This window comes from Sebastes fasciatus, chromosome 8 (genome assembly GCF_043250625.1).
Source record: "Sebastes fasciatus isolate fSebFas1 chromosome 8, fSebFas1.pri, whole genome shotgun sequence".
NCBI lineage: Eukaryota > Metazoa > Chordata > Actinopteri > Perciformes > Sebastidae > Sebastes > Sebastes fasciatus.
The window spans coordinates 30,742,075-30,762,793 of NC_133802.1; the positions used below are offsets into that span (position 1 = coordinate 30,742,075).

Below are 20,719 nucleotides of genomic sequence, written 5' to 3' on the forward strand. Positions count from 1 at the left end.
TCCCACTTCCTCCCACCATTCGGGCATGAGCCGGTTCTCCCTCGTTGGAAAGTACAATGTGGATGAATCAACCAAAAACCACACAAGGAAGAAGACATATTTCCTGATTCATGTGTGAAATGTGACTAACCCAAAAAACGCCCTGAGGCATTTTTTTCTGTTTCACATTTTCCTGTCAGAGATGACTAGGCTTTCCTGTAGCCCAGTGCAGTTATTTCCTTCCTCTTGTTGGATTGCAACCAAATGTGTTTGCATTTCAAGGAACTCATTTGCATCCGTGATGGAACACGAGTCATCCAGAACACAGAGGAGGGCTTGTTAAGGCAGTTGGTACAAATGAAATCTGCAAAATCATCCTGAAAACTAGCTTCAATCTGAAAGAGAACTGTGACTTGGGAGAAGATTTATTCTACATTTAAGCCACGAGGCTCCAAGGCAACGATATTGGAAGTCCTGGAAATGATCAAATGTAAAATGCAAATGTAAATCAGCTTTTACATCACATTGTTTTTTGTACACTGCACATAGTGACATTTACCCATCCTAGTATATTAGGAGCAGTGGGGCAGCTACTATACAGTGCACGTGGAGCAGTTTGGGGGTCTGGTGTCTTGCTCAATGGCACCCTGACAGTGCCCAGGGGGTGAAGTGCCACCTCTCCAGCTACCGGTCCACAGTCCGTACTTGGTCCTTGCAGGGATTTGAACCAGCGACTCTCCGGTTCCCAAGCCAAGATGCCCCCAAATGCGAGTCTAGAGACCTCTATCCAATCCAGAATTTTAGCCAGGTCAAGTTTTAAAAAATGGTCTCACTACAATGAAATGGTTACTATGGGGACTAACATCATCACACATAAATACAGTTGGGCTCATTGGATCCACAAGAGTCTCAGCTTTACAGTGATACACAATTTATGTAATTCTAAGACTGTTTAAGGACCCCAGTATGCAGAAATATTCAAACACACCATTTTAAAATAGTCGAAAATAACATTTATACTGCATACAAAAACTGCATGTGATTATCATAAAGTGGGCATGTCAGTAAAGGGGAGACTCGTGGGTACTCAGAGAACCCATTTTCATTCACATATCTTGAGGTCAGAGGTCAAGGGACCCCTTTGAAAATGGCCATGCCAGTTTTTCTTGCTAAAATTTATCATAAGTTTGGAGCGTTATTTAGCCTCCAATGGATTCCTTGGTTTTTCTAGTTTCACCGCATCACCTATCATCTCCTCCTCACATACAAATGTGCCCTCCAGTACCTAACCGACCTTCTCCACCCCTACACTCCATCCCGGAAACTACGATCCTCCGACACTGGTCTGCTCTCCACCCCCCGCACCCGGCTGCTACCCATCACTCGTTTTTTATTACCTGGCTACAGGTTTTTCCTCCGTTTTATTTATCAGTATGATTTTGTGTGCCCTCTTTTATAAAGCGTCCTTGGGTTTCTTGAAAGGCGCTATACAAGTCGATATCTGTGGCTTCACTGTAGCTCTAAAACTGAAACTGAATAACCTCTGAAAGACAGTTAAGTCCGTGGTCTCAGAGAGTTAAGAAAGCTTATTACTTATGCATCCAATGTATATTTGTACTGTAATTGAGGTCAATGTGTAATGTTTACACATGTTGGCATCAGATAATCTTTTCTTTCACATTGATCAGGGTCATAAAAAAGCTCAGAGCTCTACTGTGATTCAATGTTGTAAAACAATAAAGCACAAAAAAGTCCAAAGGGGGTGTGAATACTTTTTTTATAGGCATGATATGTACGTGGAAGACTTTGTTTGTTCAGATCCGTGACTGTATGCGAAGCAGGTATTCACTCTCAGCAACTCTTTCAGTACATGGACGAAAACGATTAGAAAACACATCTCGATGTTCAGTCATAGCATCAACAAAAGGAGAGCCTTTACTGTACACTTTAGGGCTGCAGAAATTTAGATTTATAAAATTAACTTAAAGAGAGCTCTGACTGAAGACACCTTATTTTAAATGTATTTTGAGCCAAATCTTGCTGTCAAACACCAGCTAGATATTCCCAAATAAATGAATTCAACAGAATATTTGGACTTCAGAACAGAACCAGCTATTAGTCCGTCACGTATCTTGATTTTGCCGACTCGACAGTGCAACAACCCTGCTCTTCTGTGCTTGTGCTTTCATCACAGTAAAAGGTAGATTTGTGTATTAGCAGAATCATTTCTTCAGTATTCGCGAGAACCACCAACTGATTCTTGATGCATTTTTATTGAGCCATTGGTCAAATAAGCATCTCATTATATTGTAAAAGGTGACTTTTTTTTTTCTCCAACAAAGAAAACATACAGATAAGCCTGTATATAATTATAATATATTAATGAAAAATATGATACATTTCTCTGTAATTCAAACTTCAAAAACCAGCACATTGTATGTATGAAACAGAAAAATGAGGTGTGGTCATTGGATCGCAAGGAACAGCACTATTAACTAGCACTTCATGTGAATTACTTCCCTTCATTAACTAAAACCTGCGCAGTCATGTGTGTCGGTACATTTACCACTGATAAAAGGAAACAAACACTGTCATAAAATAACAAAACATGAAATAATTTAGTTAACTTAACACTAGTCCTCTACGAAGATGACCCTTTTTTCACAGGTTTTGGAGTTTTAATAAGTACCAGAACTTCAGTTATTTTTATAAACTCCGATAAACGACAAGCTTTCAATAAAATAATGTGTTTTAGCTCTTTGGATAACAAGTCCAACCGGCTTCTGTTCCACCAGAAAAGTCTCTGTAGCACCACATTTAATTAAATGTATGTACTGCATTTTTCAAAAGTCTCTCTCGCCCAGTGGTTTTGTGTTTGTGTGGCATCCAGGATCCCAACTTTCAAGCATTTCCTTCACTTGGATTCTCCCAGCAGGTGGACAATGAGTTCATACGTGGAGAGGACGATGGCTGTGTTGGGGATTTGTCTAATTAGCTGTGGAATGAGTCCTCTATAAAAAGCTGCATAGCCTTCCTCCACCGCTATTAACCTCCCCGTCTGGAAGAAATACTTGTACTTGCTGCCTTCCTCACGCAGCCTTGTCCGAATGACCTCTGTGGAGACAAAAAAAGAAAAATATTAGTCATTTAAATAAATATTGAAATATATTTAAAAACCCTGTTTGTTGTGTTGCAGGAAACAAATAATGGATGTTTACCGTGTGGATAAGCTATGCAGGACGCGCAACCCTTTGAAAAAGCAGCTGCCATCATCAGACGCAGGAAGTCCGACGCTCCTTTCTCCTTTTCACCATTCGGGGAGGCGAACTGGCTCTTGGCGAGGTGTTTCTTCAGTGTCTCGTAGATGAGGAAGCAGATCATGGTCTCCGAGATGCCGGCATAAGACGCGGTGAGGCCTCGGTAGAAGCCCCGAATCCCTTCTGTGCTGTAAACATAGCGGGCGCACTGCAGCGCGTTCATCTTCTTCTCTCCTTTGGCTCTGAAAAGGTCAAACAGGTCACGCTCATTAGTGCCAAAAATCACAGAGAGGTTGAAACTAACACCTAATTTAACTGTTGATAATCATCTTATCGTTTTTCTGTAGGGCTGGGACGATACGCCCATCTCCTCATTCGGTTCTATCACGATACTTGGGTGCTGATTTGATATGTATTGAGATTTAGAGAGAATTAGCATGCAGCTTTAGCCGTGATGTCTAGCTCAGCTTTTCCTGCAATGTGTGAAACCCAAAGTGTTTCCATACTTTACTGGATGTGTAGTGTTTACCACTTTGGATTTAACATGTGAGGGTGCAGGTCGTATCCACACGGACCCTCCGCTGTTTTCTGTTTCAGTTTGCTGCGGTTTGTTTTGGTTGAAGGATACAAAACGGATTTGACGTCCCGTGACTCTGACTACAACAATAAAAGCGCTACCTTCATTCTACCCCCACATAGACTCAAATGAAGCAAATATATTTCTGTTTATTGTGTAAGCGATTAATCAAGTTTCAACCTTATGAGGAAGCACATGACATCTTAGAGTTACCTTATTGAGATGAATGAGTAACTATTAAAAGCCGTAACTGAATATTGTATGTCGTGACGCAGGACAGGTGTTCTTTAAAGGCAGAGTGAACAGACCTGTTCCTGTGTCCTCAGTCCTCACATGATACTACTGCCCTGTACTCAGTAATGTAAATATAGACTCTTCTTCTGTGCGCAGGACAGTGCGTCAGCACTGTGTATTTATGGCGCGGGGTCACACGCTCAGTCTCATATAAACTGCATAACCCAAGGGCACTGCTGTGAAGGTGGGCTCCGCTAAAGGTCACACTATATGGAATACCTGCCCACCAGCTAAACATGTAAGCACTAAGGCTGTCGATCGATTCAAATATTTAAATCACGATTAATCGCACATTTTCCCTTCAAAATGTACCTTAAAGGGAGATTTGTAAAGTATTTAACACTATTATCAACATGGGAGTGGGTAAATATGCTGCTTTATGCAAATATATGTATATATTTATTATTGGAAATCAATAAACAACACAAAACAATGACAGATATTGCCCAGAAACCCTCACAGGTACTGCATTTAGCATAAAACATATGCTCAAATCATAACATGGCAAACTGCAGCCCAACAGGCAACAACAGCTGTCAGTGTGTCAGTGTGCTGACTTGACTATGACTTGCCCCCAAACTGCAAGTGATTATCATAAAGTGGGCATGTCTGTAAAGGGGAGACTCGTGGGTACCCATATACGGTACCCGTACCAATGGATTCCTCAGGTTGTTTAGTTTCATATGATACCAATATCTTCACTCTCGCTTTAAAACTGAGCCCACAAGAACCTCCGAAAGATCGATTGCTTTAAAGAAATTAGTGGTGATAAAACAAATTTGCGTTTACGCATTATTATCGCGTAATCTTTGACAGCCCTAGTAAGCACACACAGGACAGGTGACATTAAAGAGTGTACTCACTTTTTCTCCAGCTGCATCCTGGTCTTGACCATCCAGATGGGGTTCATCAGAGAGTTCGTGACGAAAGCTGAGGACAGGGGGACAAAAGAAACATATTCAGTTTTGGAACATAAGATTCATTTCATCCTCTAAATGTAAGTCCTAAAGTTGTACGGATATAAATTGTTGTTGTTGCACTAAGAATAATTGAAGGATAGAAGAATAAATATGACCATATTTGCCAACCATGAGACCTTAAAAAAGGGAGGATATGAAAACCAAAGCAGGGGAGTCTGGGGGTTCTCCCCCAGAAAAAAAATTGAGTTTCAGAGACTTTATTTTCTGCTCTGCATTCTGGTGAGTTTAAAACAATCAAATAAATACACTGCATCAGCACTTTTATGTTAAACTTCTAATTTTAATTCTCAGGAAAGAAAACGGAGTAATTGGCCCCTCTGGTGTAAACTTGCCGTGTGAATCTCTGATATAAACTAATATTCATCAGTTTTTATGAATTTTTTGCCCCTGCTCGAGTATTTCTTTCAGTTAGCTCCCTTCATTTCTCTCTTAGGTCCTTTCAGACAACGCGACAACGACCACCGCTCTCTGAACCCCGTTATTTCCAACGGCTTGCGTCGTGCCACGACTGCTTTCCACTGCATCGAGCAAAGCCCAACTTTGTGCCCTGAACCCAGTGGAAAGCGCAGCTCAAACGGCGCTGTGTCGCGCGCATAGACTGTTCTCTTCTGCCGGGAAACGACATTTGGTGTAGCTCTATTGTCGTCCGGGTGGAAACAGTAGGGATTATACACACTGTACAGTGCCAGAAAAGTGTGAAAATTTGTCATAAATTGGGAGAAATACGGGAGAATTGTGACCCCGGGAGGAAACTGGGAGAGGGCGATGAAAAACATGAGTCTACCGGGAAAATTGGGAGGGTTATAAAGTATGAATATGACCTTTCAGAAACCTATAATGTTCATTTTAAACTTAAAAAATGATTCATGTTGGCATTCTGATGTTTTATCCACAGTGTAAACAGATATATAAGCTTTAGAAATAATACTTTTGTATGTAACAAAGGCTAAGACTGCTCACCTGCAACACCAGCAGAGGACATGTGCACCACTCCACTATTAGGGACGAACAGCCCATTGAACGTCTCTTTAGATTTCGAGTATGCAGCAAAGTAAATGGCTCTGAAACACAGAGAACAAACCGGTAAGACCTCTACACCGCTGTAAAGATTAACACACAGCAATTAAATACGAATGCATTGTCAATATGTGACTGTGGTTTTATAAACAGCTGGGCAATTATGCAAAGGATTGCATTTGGACAAAGTGGTTGGCCTTTGACAGAGTGCATCGAGAGCCGTCGGTTTCCTCTCCGCTCGGCTTCTGGAACAAACTGGCGCTGCACCAGAATGGGCTGAATAAGCACTGGACACCGCAGAGCTGCTCTGAATGTGAGCCGGTCCAAGTTGGCCAGTGAAACGGAGGGTGATGGTGGAATGACTGAGCAAAGGATCATACTGAGGCTACTCATTAACCACGGGGGAAAAGTATACGTAACCCATGACCTTTTTCTGTTGGTCTCAAAGTCTAAATCAACATTTTGTAGCAACTGTATCAGGACTGTTCATTTTGTACGGTTGCATTACTGTTGTTTCCAAAACAGGCCTGACTTATTTGTTGAAAATGAAACTTCACAAGGTGTATGGCAAGTTTTAACATTTATTGCTAGACAGGATATTCATTAGAGATATCTGCAACGTCATTTTGCCTCGTCAAAACTCTAATTCAAGATATCACTAATTCTATTTTGACTAGTACAATTCAAACTACTTTTGCCATTCATGTTTATGGGGTTTGTCATTAAAGATATCCACAATTCAGTTGCAGATATCAGCAATGTGAATTATGACTAGTTGTAATTCCAGTTTCAGATATCTAAAATTTAACTCCGACTAGTCATAAATCCAGTTCAAGATATCTTTAATTCCCCTCAATTGAAGATATCTACATCGTCCTTTTTAGATATCTAACATTACATTTTATTCAGAATGACGTTGTAGATATATTCAAACATACTATGGAGCTGCACTGCAGCCGTACGGGTTTATAAAGTGTGTCTGGAGAAAATAAATCTACAATACTCCGTAAATTTCTACCACATCTCTCTAGCGAACAAAGCCCTCGTTGGCCACAGATTCCTCGATGATGAGCTCTTTTTCTATTTCATGTCATTTTCTAACTATCTGATCCTCAACTCTGACTAATTATAATAATGTTTTAATCACAGATATCTCCAACTGTCGTTTTGACAAGTCAGAATGACGTTATAGTTATCTGGAATATGACTAGTCAAAGTGTAATTGTGGAGATCTCTAATGTTAAAACCGGATAGTCAAGCTTAGCGATTAAATGTTAAAACGGCTTGCCATACAAGGTGTTCCTATACAAGACTGTACTCTCGTTTTGACTCAACCAGATCAATTATTATCCAGCCGTTCTCAACTTGTTTCTGTTAAACTCGGGTGACACTAAAACCTCAGACATAGTTCCTTATTTCTTCCCCATCTTGTGTTTACTCAAATAAAAGTACAGAGGCCTCGTGTTGACAGACGCTGTAGCCTGTAGCCAGACTAAACAGCTGACTCAAAGAAGGCTGGGGGGGACTCGGAAGTTGCTGTCACGACAACTTCTTCCTCTGTAAACCACCAGTTAATGCTTTCAACCGTTAAAGTTAAAAATATAAACACAGTCTCCTTCTTTCTTGTTTTCTTTGGTTAGCGGCAGTGATATAATACCGAGAAACCAGCGCTCTTCTTCACTCCTTAACCTCCTGCTCTGTTTATTGTTTTTGAACACACAAGGTCACGTCATTGTGTATCATCGCTAACCTGCACAGGTATCATTTACACAGAGTTGGCTACAGTGTCAGGACATTGTTAAACAAAACTGCAATTGGTTAAGGAAGGTGGTGGTGGTGGTGGGGGGGGGTAATGGGAGTGTTGTAATCACTGATTTTTACTGTACCTTGAGGGGGCCACGCCAACAAGGTTCGGCCCCAGACCACGGAAAAGTGATCTTGGTCCCTCTTTTTCTAAAATCGATCTGAAACAAAAGTAAATAACCATTAAAACACCGTCTTCAAAATCACATACTATGCACTACACACCCAACAGGTGCACCATCGTTCAACATACTAGATGTAGATGGCTCAATCTCTTTCGAGTGGGAAAACTGCACATCTAGAAAAATAACTTGACAGTTACAGCAAAGGTCTTCTAAGGATGATCCCTCCGGCTCTATTAGGGGAACGAGTGTGATAGCTCCTGCACTCATTCCAAGTTGGTCCTGTTCACTTGAGCTGGTTTTGCATAAGTTTATACATGAAACCCAGTCCCTCTCCGCAGTGCTCTGCTTGTCACGTACGCCACATCCCCGCAGGGCTTTTTTTTTTTTAACACTTTGTAGGGAGTGACATTCATTCCCCAGACAGACAGACAGGTCTGCCTGGGGCCACGCAAAGGAGGAGGAGGAGGAGGAGGGTACATCTACAGGTTGTGTTGGGTGTCTGTAATGCAAACCTCGTCTCTCAAGCAGTGTTCAAGCATTCCACCTTTCTCTCTCATCGACACCTGACACCTCTTCTCAAACAAGGGAGAGTTTAAAAACACAATAATGCAGTGTTTAACGTTGAGGTTTCAATGACAGGAGAAGGGATTTAAAGGTCTATAATTAATTTAACATAAATATAAGCCCATAAAAAGCAAAGACAGTTCTCAAACAGCTCTGAAAAATCTAGTTGTATCAGTTAAAGTAAGTTGGAAAACTAGCATAAGATCTAAATTTACAAGAAAATATGTATTTTCCGAAGACTATATAACTTAAACAGCTACAGCCAACCAGTCCAGACCGGTTCAGTTTGTAGCCCGTAGTGTAATATAACACTGACTCTGCACCCTGATTAAAACCTTCCCTCCTTACTCGTGGTCTGCTTCTAGTCCTTCCAGACCAAAGCAGAGGTGAAATACTTACATGAAAACCATAAAAAATATATGTTTTATGCATCTATCTTAATTTTCCTGGTGGAAAAGAATGTTTTGTGCCGCCCCAAACAGCTGGTTAAAGACACTAAGTACGAGCAGGACACTGTGTACTTAATCCTCACTTTATGTGGGAGGGGATTTGAGGCCTGATTTTTTTAAGACCACGAAAGCAGAAGGCAAATGACATGCTGTCTGTCGTATTTCCATGGGCTCAATCACAAGAACCGCACAGGACAAATGTGCTACATCAACACTTCAGACATGCATTGAGGTCTTTGCAGGGTGAAGCAAAGTGCACCGGCTGTGAGGAGGGAACATTTTGTACCTTTGTTGGCAGGTACAATAATACAACCGCCTCAAGGGACGGCCCACACGCAGCATGCTGCAGCAGAGTTTGCCAACAACATATAGAAACATCTTACCGTAGAACCTGCAGCAGCCCCGGTGAAACAGTAGTACCCGTACCCGGTCGGATAACTCCAGTGCCGCTGAGGGTGCCCAGCTGGACCTGGAAGACGGGTCGGAGGGTGAGGCCAGAGGACTGCAACCGTGTCTTCAACACCTCCAGGGGGCAGGTCACGATGGCTCCCACCGTACCACTACATCTGTAAATTAATCACACAAAATAATAAGTATTATGGACTTTGGGATGTTTAAAATCTTACAATATCCCAGTACAATACACGTATGTAACCTAGTGGTTCTATTATTTGCAAGGTTACTCATATTAGCTTTGACTAGGGGGGAGTGTTTTTCCATCATAACACAGCTGAGGAGCTGCTGGCCAAGTGTAATGAACAATTATGGTCAAAGACTGGTCTCTGGCTCTGCAGTGGAAATACCCAACACATCCAGGGCACTGGATTTTATGGCTCAGACGCCCTAATTGCACTTGGACAGGGTTATTTTGCCCTATTTTTAAATAGCACTTTTCCTTTTTCAGCATAAAAAAATGCATTCATTTCGTTTTTTACAGTTGGTACATCCTTTACCAACTACTGTATGTCTATAACCTTGGCAGTGACACGCTTAGGAGTCTGGAACAGATTAGTCTAAGCCTCTGTACTGTTCATGTCTGAAGGACAGAGTCAAACATCTTTGCAAATTAACGTCTGACCTAATTATATCACGTATCATTAGTCACCTGACCCATATCCGCATGTTTGATGATTATTTATTATAGTGTTTTATTATCTACTTATAGATAACAAATTGTACTCTGCATTACGTGACGTTCTGCATTGCATAACCTAATTTGACAAACAAAGACATGTTGACGAGTGTCCATGACCTCTGACTACAAAGATAAGAAATCTGGGGGAATGGGTGCAAGAGTATGACCCCTCTGAAAATTACAAGCATGCTTGTAAAATGAAATTGTGTGCATGAAGTCTTAGTGGTGTTGTTTGGAAAGGCTGTCATACGAGTTTGGCTGGTTTTCTGAGTGATTGTTGACTGGAAAGGTAAACAAACATTTTTCCACGGCAGGTTTGACATGTTTTAAGACTATGATGTGATACAGTTAAAATAAAAACAAAGTGGTCAACATCCTCATCACCTTATTATACATATGACTAATTTCACTTTAACCCCTTTTACCTGACGGACCCGGTGCCGGGTTCGGCTGAGCTGTGTGTTAAATCACTGCCTTTTAAAAACTTCATAAAATGCTGTGGTGGTCTTTTTTTCTGAATTGTTACTAAAAGACGAGGCCTTAATGCTACTAAAACAACACTCCACGTGTATTTTGTCCAATCAATGTTTGGCAATGATTTCAATACTTTAGTTACAAAATCAACGCACGAGAAATTGTATTTTTTCTTTATAATACTTTTGACTGTTCTTATATTGAATGTACATACTTGACTTTGGATTCTTTTTTGTTATCTTATTTAAATTGTTGATTTTATCAATATTTATTGTTATTATCCAAGTTTCACTTGATCATATTTCATTATTATAACAAAAATACTCAATTTGGAATCAAAATCATGCAGTTTAGTTGTTTTTTATTGATTTTATACTGTGCATAATGGTAGAATGTGATGATGCACAGGATAGATGTCATGGCCAAAGCTCCATTGTGTGCACATAGCCTCCTGTAGTGGATATCAGTAGTATTTTATAGCCAGATTCCCTTTCAAGAGGTAGAAAACCCATTTGGCACCCTTGGCCAAATGGAGAGTCAACCTGGTCCTATCCTCACTAAAACCTTTGTAGAATCTATGTGCTTTGTGTTATTTATATCTGCTTTGGCACAATTGTAGTGAAGGAGTTGCTGAATGAATTCAGTGGCATCTCTGTGCATGACATCATTGCAATAATGGTGTTATCCACTGTCTAATCTAGAAAACATTTTAGGCAAGGATAAAAATATTAATTCTTCCTTTGGTTAATCAGAATTTACTCAGTCATAGTAACAGTCACAATGTTACTCACACTGGGGATGAATTCTCTGAAGTCTTACCTATCCACAGACACCAAGATCATGCATATAGACCTGGTTGTTGTGGAGCTATTCTTGATTTATTGTGTATATGTCTGTCTAGGGCGAACCACACCATCCAGCACCCTAGGGCTGGAGAGGTCATATAGGTGTGAATGTGCACAGCTAAAATTAGTTCATTATAACATTTGAAGGGTAAAATGGCGTCAAGCCAGTGTTGTTTAAATGTGACCTTAACATCAGCTGGAAGCCACCAGGCTCGTGGTTATATAACAGGCTGAATGTGATTATTCTGGTTTACAGACAGCTGTTCTCGACCAGGTTGTGATGCTGGCTGTTAGCATGGAGCTGCTTGGCTCAGCAGAGCTTCACTGTTACGTCATAACGAAGGTTAGCAGCTAAAGCCTGACTACTCTCGTGACTGCGACACGTCCAGTCTTGAATCACAGTGTTTAATACAGTACAAACATCACGTTGTTACTCGCATGTACGAAAACGAACTCTCTGACCTAAAGAAAGCAGCGATATCCGGTTAGCTAACGGCTAGCCGGTGTTAGCAGCTAACGGCTAGCAGCTGTTAGCAGCTAACGGTAGCTAGCCGGCGTTAGCAGCTAACGGCTAGCCGGTGTTAGCAGCTAACGGCTAGCAGCTGTTAGCAGCTAACGGTAGCTAGCCGGCGTTAGCGTGGCTGTATCAATGTTAATAAAACATGTTGTCGGGTGATTCATTTTCCCACAGCAACAACAGTAGTTTGATAATTAGTTCAGGATTTAAAAACACAAACTTTAGTCATTTATTTACTAGTTATATTACATAATAATGAAGTTCGAGTAGTGAAGGACACAACCTGAGGCTCCACAGGCCAGAGTTTATTAATCTAGATTATTATTATTACTATTATTATTATTATTATTATTCCCAGCTACAATAAAACTGTTTATTAATCTAGATTATTATCATTATTATTATTATAATTATTATTATTCCCAGCTACAATAAAACTGTTTATTAATCTAGATTATTATTATTATTATTACTATTATTATTATTATTCCCAGCTACAATAAAACTGTTTATTAATCTAGATTATTATTATTATTATTACTATTATTATTATTATTCCCAGCTACAATAAAACTGTTTATTAATCTAGATTATTATTATTATTATTATTATTACTATTATTATTATTATTCCCAGCTACAATAAAACTGTTTATTAATCTAGATTATTATCATTATTATTATTATAATTATTCCCAGCTACAATCAGACTGGTGGCAATAAAGGACATTAAAGAGGGACACAGATACACCTCACCTCCATACCTTTACTGACACACAGTACACCTGAACTGAATGGACTGTAATGCTGTGTAATTGTCTGAAATATATTATTTATTTAAATATTTTTTTTTGAGAGTTACAAATTTCCCTCTGCAGGACAGATAATAATGCACACAGTGCACTTTATACTAAGCTACTGGAGTTACCCTGCACTATACTCATATTTAACAGTCTCCTGCACTTTTTTAATCGTCATGTATCACAGCTCTTACCCTGCACTATATTCACTTTTAACAGTTTTTCTTCATCTCCTTGTATTTTTATTTCTGGTATATTTTTTTGTAATTTGTACTTTGCACTACTAACTTTTTTACTGCCTTTTTATAACATGTTTTGCACTATGGAACTGTGATGCTGGAAACTTGAATTTCCCTCATGATCAATAAAGTTACTATCTATTATCTATCTATCTATCTATCTATCTATCTATCTATCTATCTATCTATCTATCTATCAACACACAGTACACCTGAACTGAATGGACTGTAATGCTGTGCAACATGCTGCCTTGCAAGGTTCAATTCAAGATGTTTATTGTCACGACGGTTATACAGGTACAAACGTGTGAAATACTTTTTGTTGGGAAGCTCCATTAAAATAATAAGTTACATTACAATTATAAAAGGAAATACTTTGTACAAGGCATATTAAGAACATATACAGTATAAGATATATTTTTGTGTGAGAAGGTGTCGTATGAATTATCTATTTAAAAGTCTGATGGCCTGGGAATAAAAACTGTTCCTGTGTAATTGTCTGAAATATATTAATTATTTCTTTTTTTTAAATATTTTTATGAGAGCTACAAGTTCTTTTAACATGGTCATGGAACATATATATATATATACAGTATAAAAAAATATCTCTTACAGATATTGCTAACAGCAGCAATTAAATGCATCACAATTAAGTGGCTAAAACTTTTCATATACTTTTCCCCTCCCTGACCTCTGACCCTTCACATTTTTATTATTTTACTATTTACTTTAATTCTTTGAATTGAAAGCATGTGTCCTTTCTTTTTCTCTAAATGCAATTGAAATTATAGTTTAAGCTGAAGTCTTGTTTTTTTTCCTTCTTGTTTTAAATTGTGGAATTATGTGTAAAAACAAAGAAACTGTACTTATAGGTGCAAATGGCAAATACAACTCTTGAACCTTGAAGGACAAAGTGAAACAATGTGTGTTACAGCAGGCGTGCTAGCTCGACTTAGCATGCTAGCTCTGAATTAGCATGCTAGTTGTTGGCTCTATGATGCTAAAACAACGCGTTAGATTAACTGGATTATATGTAATACATGCATAAGTACGTATGTAACAAAACACATCACATAAAGCCGTGTTACATTACCATTTAGAGTGATTAATAAGACTTACCCGCCGGCGAACAGGTTGAGCAGCGTGTCTTTCTGAGGCATCCTGTTAGCTTCACACAGACAACATAACTCCTGTTAGAGATCTCTGATAGAAACCACGTTGGTACCGAAGAGAGACGGGTTTAATGATCCCAGTTTGTCAGTGTGCTGTCCGTCTACCGGCTCTCGGAGGAGGAGGAGGAGGAGGATGAAGAGTAGGAGGAGCGGCTGGGTGACCCGAGAAGAAGCTGCTGACTGTTGACGTCACAGAGGGCCGGACGGGGGTGTTGTCCGTGACGTAGGCAACACGTGGTCCTCCCTGTGTGTCTATAGGTCTGTTACATGTTGTTGCACAATTATTATTACCAGTAAGAAAGCTGCCAAAACAACAGGAGGAGAACACTTTGCACCTCAAGAGTCAACTCCTGACCTTCACGGGTTTCACTGGAAAACTTTCCATCTGTATGATTTACAAAAATATTCGTATAATTAGTTGCAAAAAGTAGTATACTTCAAGTTTTTTTTTAAGTATACTTAAGTAAAGTTCAAGTATATATTTTTACCAAGTATACTTTATGTAGTAAGTATACTAATATCAATGTACTAGTAGTATACTTACAAGTGCACTACTTTAATACTTCTTGGGACTAAATTGGCCCACTTTTTTATTGTTTATGAAAGTATTCTATTAAGTATACTAATAAGTATAAAAGTATAAAAATAGTAAACTTTGAGTACACAACTGGTTTAAACATACGTTTTATTTTGTGCTGCAACTATACTATAAGTATATTGATAGTTTACTAGTTTTATACTTGTAGCCCACTTTTTAGTTTATGAAAGTGCACTTTAAAGTATACTCTCAGTAACCTACTAGTTTAATAGTTTTTATCCTGCAATTATACTTGTATATACTGTACGTGTAGCCCACTTTTTAGTTTATGAGTTATACTTGTGTATAACTTCTGTATACTTGTCAGTATGAGCTAAGTATACTTATTTATACTTTATCTCTGATAAGTACATAAAAAGTAAACAGAAAGTATACACTCTTATTTTAAGTTTAAAACAAGTATACTAATAGCACACTAGACTAAACTTATTTTTGGTAAGGGGTAATATTACATAAGGAGACTATAATGTCTGCAAAACCATTTTATAAACCGAACTCTATGTTATTTTTCCACACTTTGCTTGTGACGTAGATACAAATGACTAACACCAATAAGAACGTGACATGATGAGAGTAAAACATTTGGTGAATGACCTTCAGGTCTGGTTGGAGAGGTGTGTGTGTGGAGGTGCCAACATGTTTTTGATTCTGATGAAATACCCTGCAAAGGTTACGTGGTACGATTTGATCTGATCTCAAACCAGTTCTCTTCTGCAGACTTTCCATCAAACTATTTGTGTACCTTTAATCAGGCCGTTCTCTGATAAGAAACAGACACAGGGAGCTAAAAAAGCAGATCACAGAACAACAAAGACCTTGATTTTAACTGAAGACGAAATATGACTCCGTTCCTGTTAGCTGTGTCATAACGGACACGTGATGTTATGGTATGTGGCGTCCACCAATGAGCGGCGTGTGGTAAAATATGGTATGCTCTCAACACTGGAGGTATCTAGGCTTTTAAATCAATGACAAAGATAACGTGTGTTTGTCTGTTTGTCTGCACATGTGTGTCATGGTGTCAAAACATTCTCGTCTAACCAGCTGCACTTGCTCTTTGGCCTATTTATTTCCAATCATGTTTTTCATCATGTGTGTTAACAGGGTGCATTAATCACGTAATTAATCTGAAAAACAAAGGTGCCAGTGTTGAGCAATAAAAGTGCATTTCATGTATTGCATGAAATTGCATTTCATGTATTGCATGAAATTGCATTTCATGTATTGCATGAAATTGCATGATTGGGTGTGTTAGTCTTGCCAATGTGGAAGCTTCTGTAAATGAACTATCAACTGGCAAATGCATTTAACTCAAGATTTCAGATATTTTAAAGGGAAATATTCCTCTCCACTACATTTATTTGACAGCTCTGGTTACAGGTTACTTCTTAGATTAAGATTTTTACTAGGGCTGTCAATCGATTAAAATAGTTAATCGCAAATTAATCACACATTTTCTTTATCTGTTCAAAATGTACCTTAAAGGGAGATTTGTCAAAATGTAACACTCTTATCAACATGGGAGTGGGCAAACTGCAGCCCAACAGGCAACAACAGCTGTCAGTGTGTCAGTGTGCTGACTTGACTATGACTTGCCCCGAAACTGCATGTGATTATCATAAAGTGGGCATGTCTGTAAAGGGGAGACTCGTGGGTACCCATAGAACCCATTTACATTCACATATCTTGAGGTCAGAGGTCAAGGGACCTCTTTGAAAATGTCCATGACAGTTTTTCTTCGCCAAAATTGAGAGCAAGTTATTATCGCATTAACTTTGACCACCCTAATTTTCACATAAAAACATATGGGTGATATGATCAAATATAATGTATATTGTTAAAGACTAAACCAGTGGTTTCTAACCTTTTGAATCATGACACCTTTTTAAAAACAAAGCTGTGTCTGATTGGAGTTCTTTGTCACAATTCAGATGTTAACAGTCCGATCAAAGAGTCATTTCCCCTCTAAACGTCTCAGATTGTTTCATTTAAATAATTGTTTGAGGCCCAAAGAGTTAAAAGTATCCAGTATTTCACAAAACAAGCAGTTCAAAGTCTAAAACAAATGAATACAAATGTGTGTAGCAGGACTTTGATTTTCTTCTTTCATGCTCCATTAATCATCTCACGATCCGCTAACCCGGCCTGCTACAACCCTGAAATCCTGCGTACACATTGATGCATCAGTAATAATAATATAACATTGTCATTTATGATTATAAATGACAGTCACAAGGGCAACAAATACTTTCATTCTGATACTTTAAGTATGATAATACTTCTCAAGATAAGACAATATAGATAGATAGATAGATAGATACTTTATTGATCCCGGAGGAATTTAGGAAAGATAAGATAAAACTTTATTTATCCGGACCAGCAGTTGCGATACAAAGTGGGAAGAGTGCACATATAAAAGTCTAACATGTAGGATGTTGAATGCAACTCAAAGTATTTGTAACAAAATATCTGTCTTGCTTCTCCAGCCCAGTTGGCACGGTTCCCAAATATATAACACTGAAGTTAAAATCAAGCTCTGAGCTAATTATTGATCTGATCGCAGTGACAACGTCTACCCAGTAAGAAGAAAGATTAGAGCATTCCCAAAAGATGTGAAAATGACTTTAATCTCTCTTTAAAGTGTTGTTTTTGAACTACTGGCCTTTTTAAATTGCAGCTGCAATTTAGATCCCATTGGGGCTGCTGTGTGTGTGTGTGTGTGTGTGTGTGTGTGTGTGTGTGTGTGTGTGTGTGTGTGTGTGTGTGCAAATTTAGCTGAACCTAATCCGTTGCCTCACATAAAAACTAAACCATTACAGGATTAAAGTGTCTCACTTTCTGTATCAGTGAAACTGTCACAGTAGCTGGAGGCTGAGTGGTCCAGCAGTAACAGAGACTCAACCCCCCACCAGCGCCCCTCTCACAGCTCCCACCGCTCCCACCGCTCCCTCCCTCCTTCAATACTGGTTTCCCTCTGTGCTTTCCTCAAGTATATTTAAATACGTTTTATTTAAAAAGCATATAACTTGTTTGCCTTACCTTTAATAGTATTTCAGTGTAAACCTGCTTGTTTGATATTCACCTAAATCTTGATATATGTTTTAAAATTAGCAACAAAATTCACCAAAGTGAAATTCATCCATTATTTGGTACAAAATTAGTCTCTCTCATATCTAACACTAACTCTTAATGTGGCATTATTTAAGTTTAAAGTGTTTTTTTCTTTCCTTGCAATTTAGTGTAACCCAATGTACTATAATATCCATGCAAGCTAGATACTTTACTATAAATAAATGAATGAATAAATAAATGACTCAATACTTGAATAAATATGCCATTAAATGTAGCAAAAATAATATTAAAAATAAATGTAGCCATTAATTAATTGATAAGATGTGACATAAATTAATATTTCTGTATTAATTGGCTTTTTTATTTATCTTTGTATCATTCCCTTATTTTACTCTTCTGTTGAATTTCATTTTTATTTATTCATGTATTTATTTTTAATTAATTAAATAAATAAATAAATAAATAAATAAAAAATAAATAAATACAATTATTTTTGCATTTATTTATTTCTTTACTTATTTTTGCATTTATTTTAATTTATCCATTTTGTATTTATTTTTAAATGTATGTACTTATTTATGTATTTATGCATTTATTTATTTCGGCATGATTTTCTTTATACATTTCTTTTTTACATTTCTGTCTCATTATGCAAACATTCAGGTTTTGAGGAGATAGTTTGTGGCGTTTAATTATTTTAAATCTATATAATATATTTATCACCTGTAGCTGGTTGTTGGGAACATTTATTCCACAGTATTTCCTTCCTTCATGCACAAGACAAAATAAATAAAAATAGATGCATGATGGAAACAGTCCAACATTTATAGAAAAATCATCTTGTGCTACGTCTTTCCCAGAGTCAGACAAAGAGATGGAGGTGAGTTTCAGCTCTGTGTGTCCAGTACAGATAGATCCAGGATGTGTTTAGCATAGCTTAGCACAAAGACTGGAAGCGGGGGGAAACTGCTAGCCTAGCCACATGAAAAGAGAAAATCAACACTCCTTCCGACCACTAGTATCTGTTTTTAAATTACCATCACAATGCTCCAGTTGTGTGCTCCAAGGAGCCTCTGACATTTGACATCTGAGAGTCGAATAGAGTCCAATAATAAATATATACATAGATTTGCATAAAGCAGCACATTTGTCCACTCCCATGTTGATAAGAGTATTAAATACTTGACAAATCTCCCTTTAAGGTACATTTTGAACAGATACAAAATGTGTGATTAATCACGATTTATCATGATTAAATATTGAATCGATTGACAGCCTTAATAATTAGATATAAATTGAATATATGCATACAAATCACTATAAGGATTACAGATAAAATAGCAGCAGCAAGCAGGAAGGAAACATGTTTTAGAGGAGAGGACATTTCCCATAAACCATGCAGAGTTCTCACGGACTTTAAGACAGGAAAGGCGTTACCGTCTGGAAACAACATTAAATGAGGGTCACGTACTATTTATGGACAGAAAGTTTAGAGGTCAAATTCTGTTTCCATTTGACTCTGTGTTTGCGTGACTAAAATGGGTTTGCTTTGTTTTGTTTAAATAAAAGCTCAGCTCGGTCAGCTCAGATAACCGGCTTTAACTACAAATAGTAAGAGTGGCTGAACACTTTTGCATTAATACTGTGTGTGTGTTTGTGTTTAAATTCAGTGTCTGCAGACATGTTGACTTGTCTCAGCAGGAAAAGCACCACAGGTGATACTATTAACTTTAACGATGTCTTCATTCTATTATTGTGTCCCAGTGAGCCGGCAGGCACGACACCAAACTGAAGCAGCTAAATGGCATTCAGCCAGTATCAACCAGCCTGCAATCAATACTGTAACTACTCCATCTAATGTCGTTTCAAGGGCTGTCTATCGATTCAAATATTTAATTGCAATTAATCCATTGTCCATAGTTAATCACGATTAATCACACATTTTTTAACTGTTCAAAATGTACCTTAAGGGGAGATTTGTCAAGTATTTAATCCTCTTATTAACATGGGAGTGGGCAAATATGCTGCTTTATGCAAATGTACGTATATATTTATTATTTAACAACACAAAACAATGACAGATATTGTCCAGAAACCCTCACAGGTACTGCATTTAGCATAAATAATATGCTCAAATCATAACATGGCAAACCCTCTTGTGGCCTTCTTGTTGCTGGGTCCTGATCCCAGTAAGCCTTGGAGTGCTCTTTGTCATGTTTTTGGTGTGTCTGTCCTTTATTTGTGCTCTTCTGCTTAATTTATTGTCAATACTGATGCCATCCTCTATTTTTGCTGCAAAACAAATCTACCTACGGGTACAAATAAAGTCACCTGAACCCTGAACCGCAGTCCAACAGGCAACAAGAGCTGTCAGTGTGTCAGTTTGCTGACTTGACTATGACTTGTCCCAAAACTGAATGTGATTATCATAAAGTAGGCATGTCTGTGAAGGGGAGACTCGTGGTTACCGGCAATCCTGAATTTTATCCAGCGATATCTCAGTCAATTTTACTGCTAATGAAAAGAGAAATACACAGATGGAAGATCTTACTGTTCTAAATGTGTATTGGGTGTAATTCTATCACGAAGGCTAGGGGGTGAAGTCTGACCCTGAAGTGACCACGCTCCTTTTATTTGGTTTTCGTGTTTTTCTCAGGTTAAAAGCCCCCTTAAAAAATAAAGGGGTAATAAAAAAACATGTCTGTGATCTTCTGACATCTGATCTAATCAGCTTGAACATACCTTGGAAATCATCAAGTCATAAAATCACTTTTCTGCAACATTTTGGAATATTTAATGCTTTTTTGGAGGTCATTTTTCAAA

At 38.2% G+C, this 20,719-nt stretch overlaps 1 protein-coding gene across 1 annotated transcript; it reads right to left on the reverse strand.

The window, feature by feature from the left end:
- Positions 1–1,741: 1,741 nt before the first annotated feature.
- slc25a33 (solute carrier family 25 member 33) lies at positions 1,742–14,419 on the reverse strand. Its single transcript, XM_074644973.1, has 7 exons — positions 14,174–14,419; positions 9,429–9,611; positions 7,991–8,068; positions 6,048–6,148; positions 4,971–5,037; positions 3,198–3,478; positions 1,742–3,093 (listed from the first exon to the last, which is right to left on the reverse strand). The coding sequence occupies exons 1-7, from the start codon at positions 14,212–14,214 to the stop codon at positions 2,894–2,896; spliced, it is 951 nt and encodes a 316-aa protein (XP_074501074.1). The 5' UTR covers positions 14,215–14,419; the 3' UTR covers positions 1,742–2,893.
- Between the last annotated feature and the right edge of the window lie 6,300 nt (positions 14,420–20,719).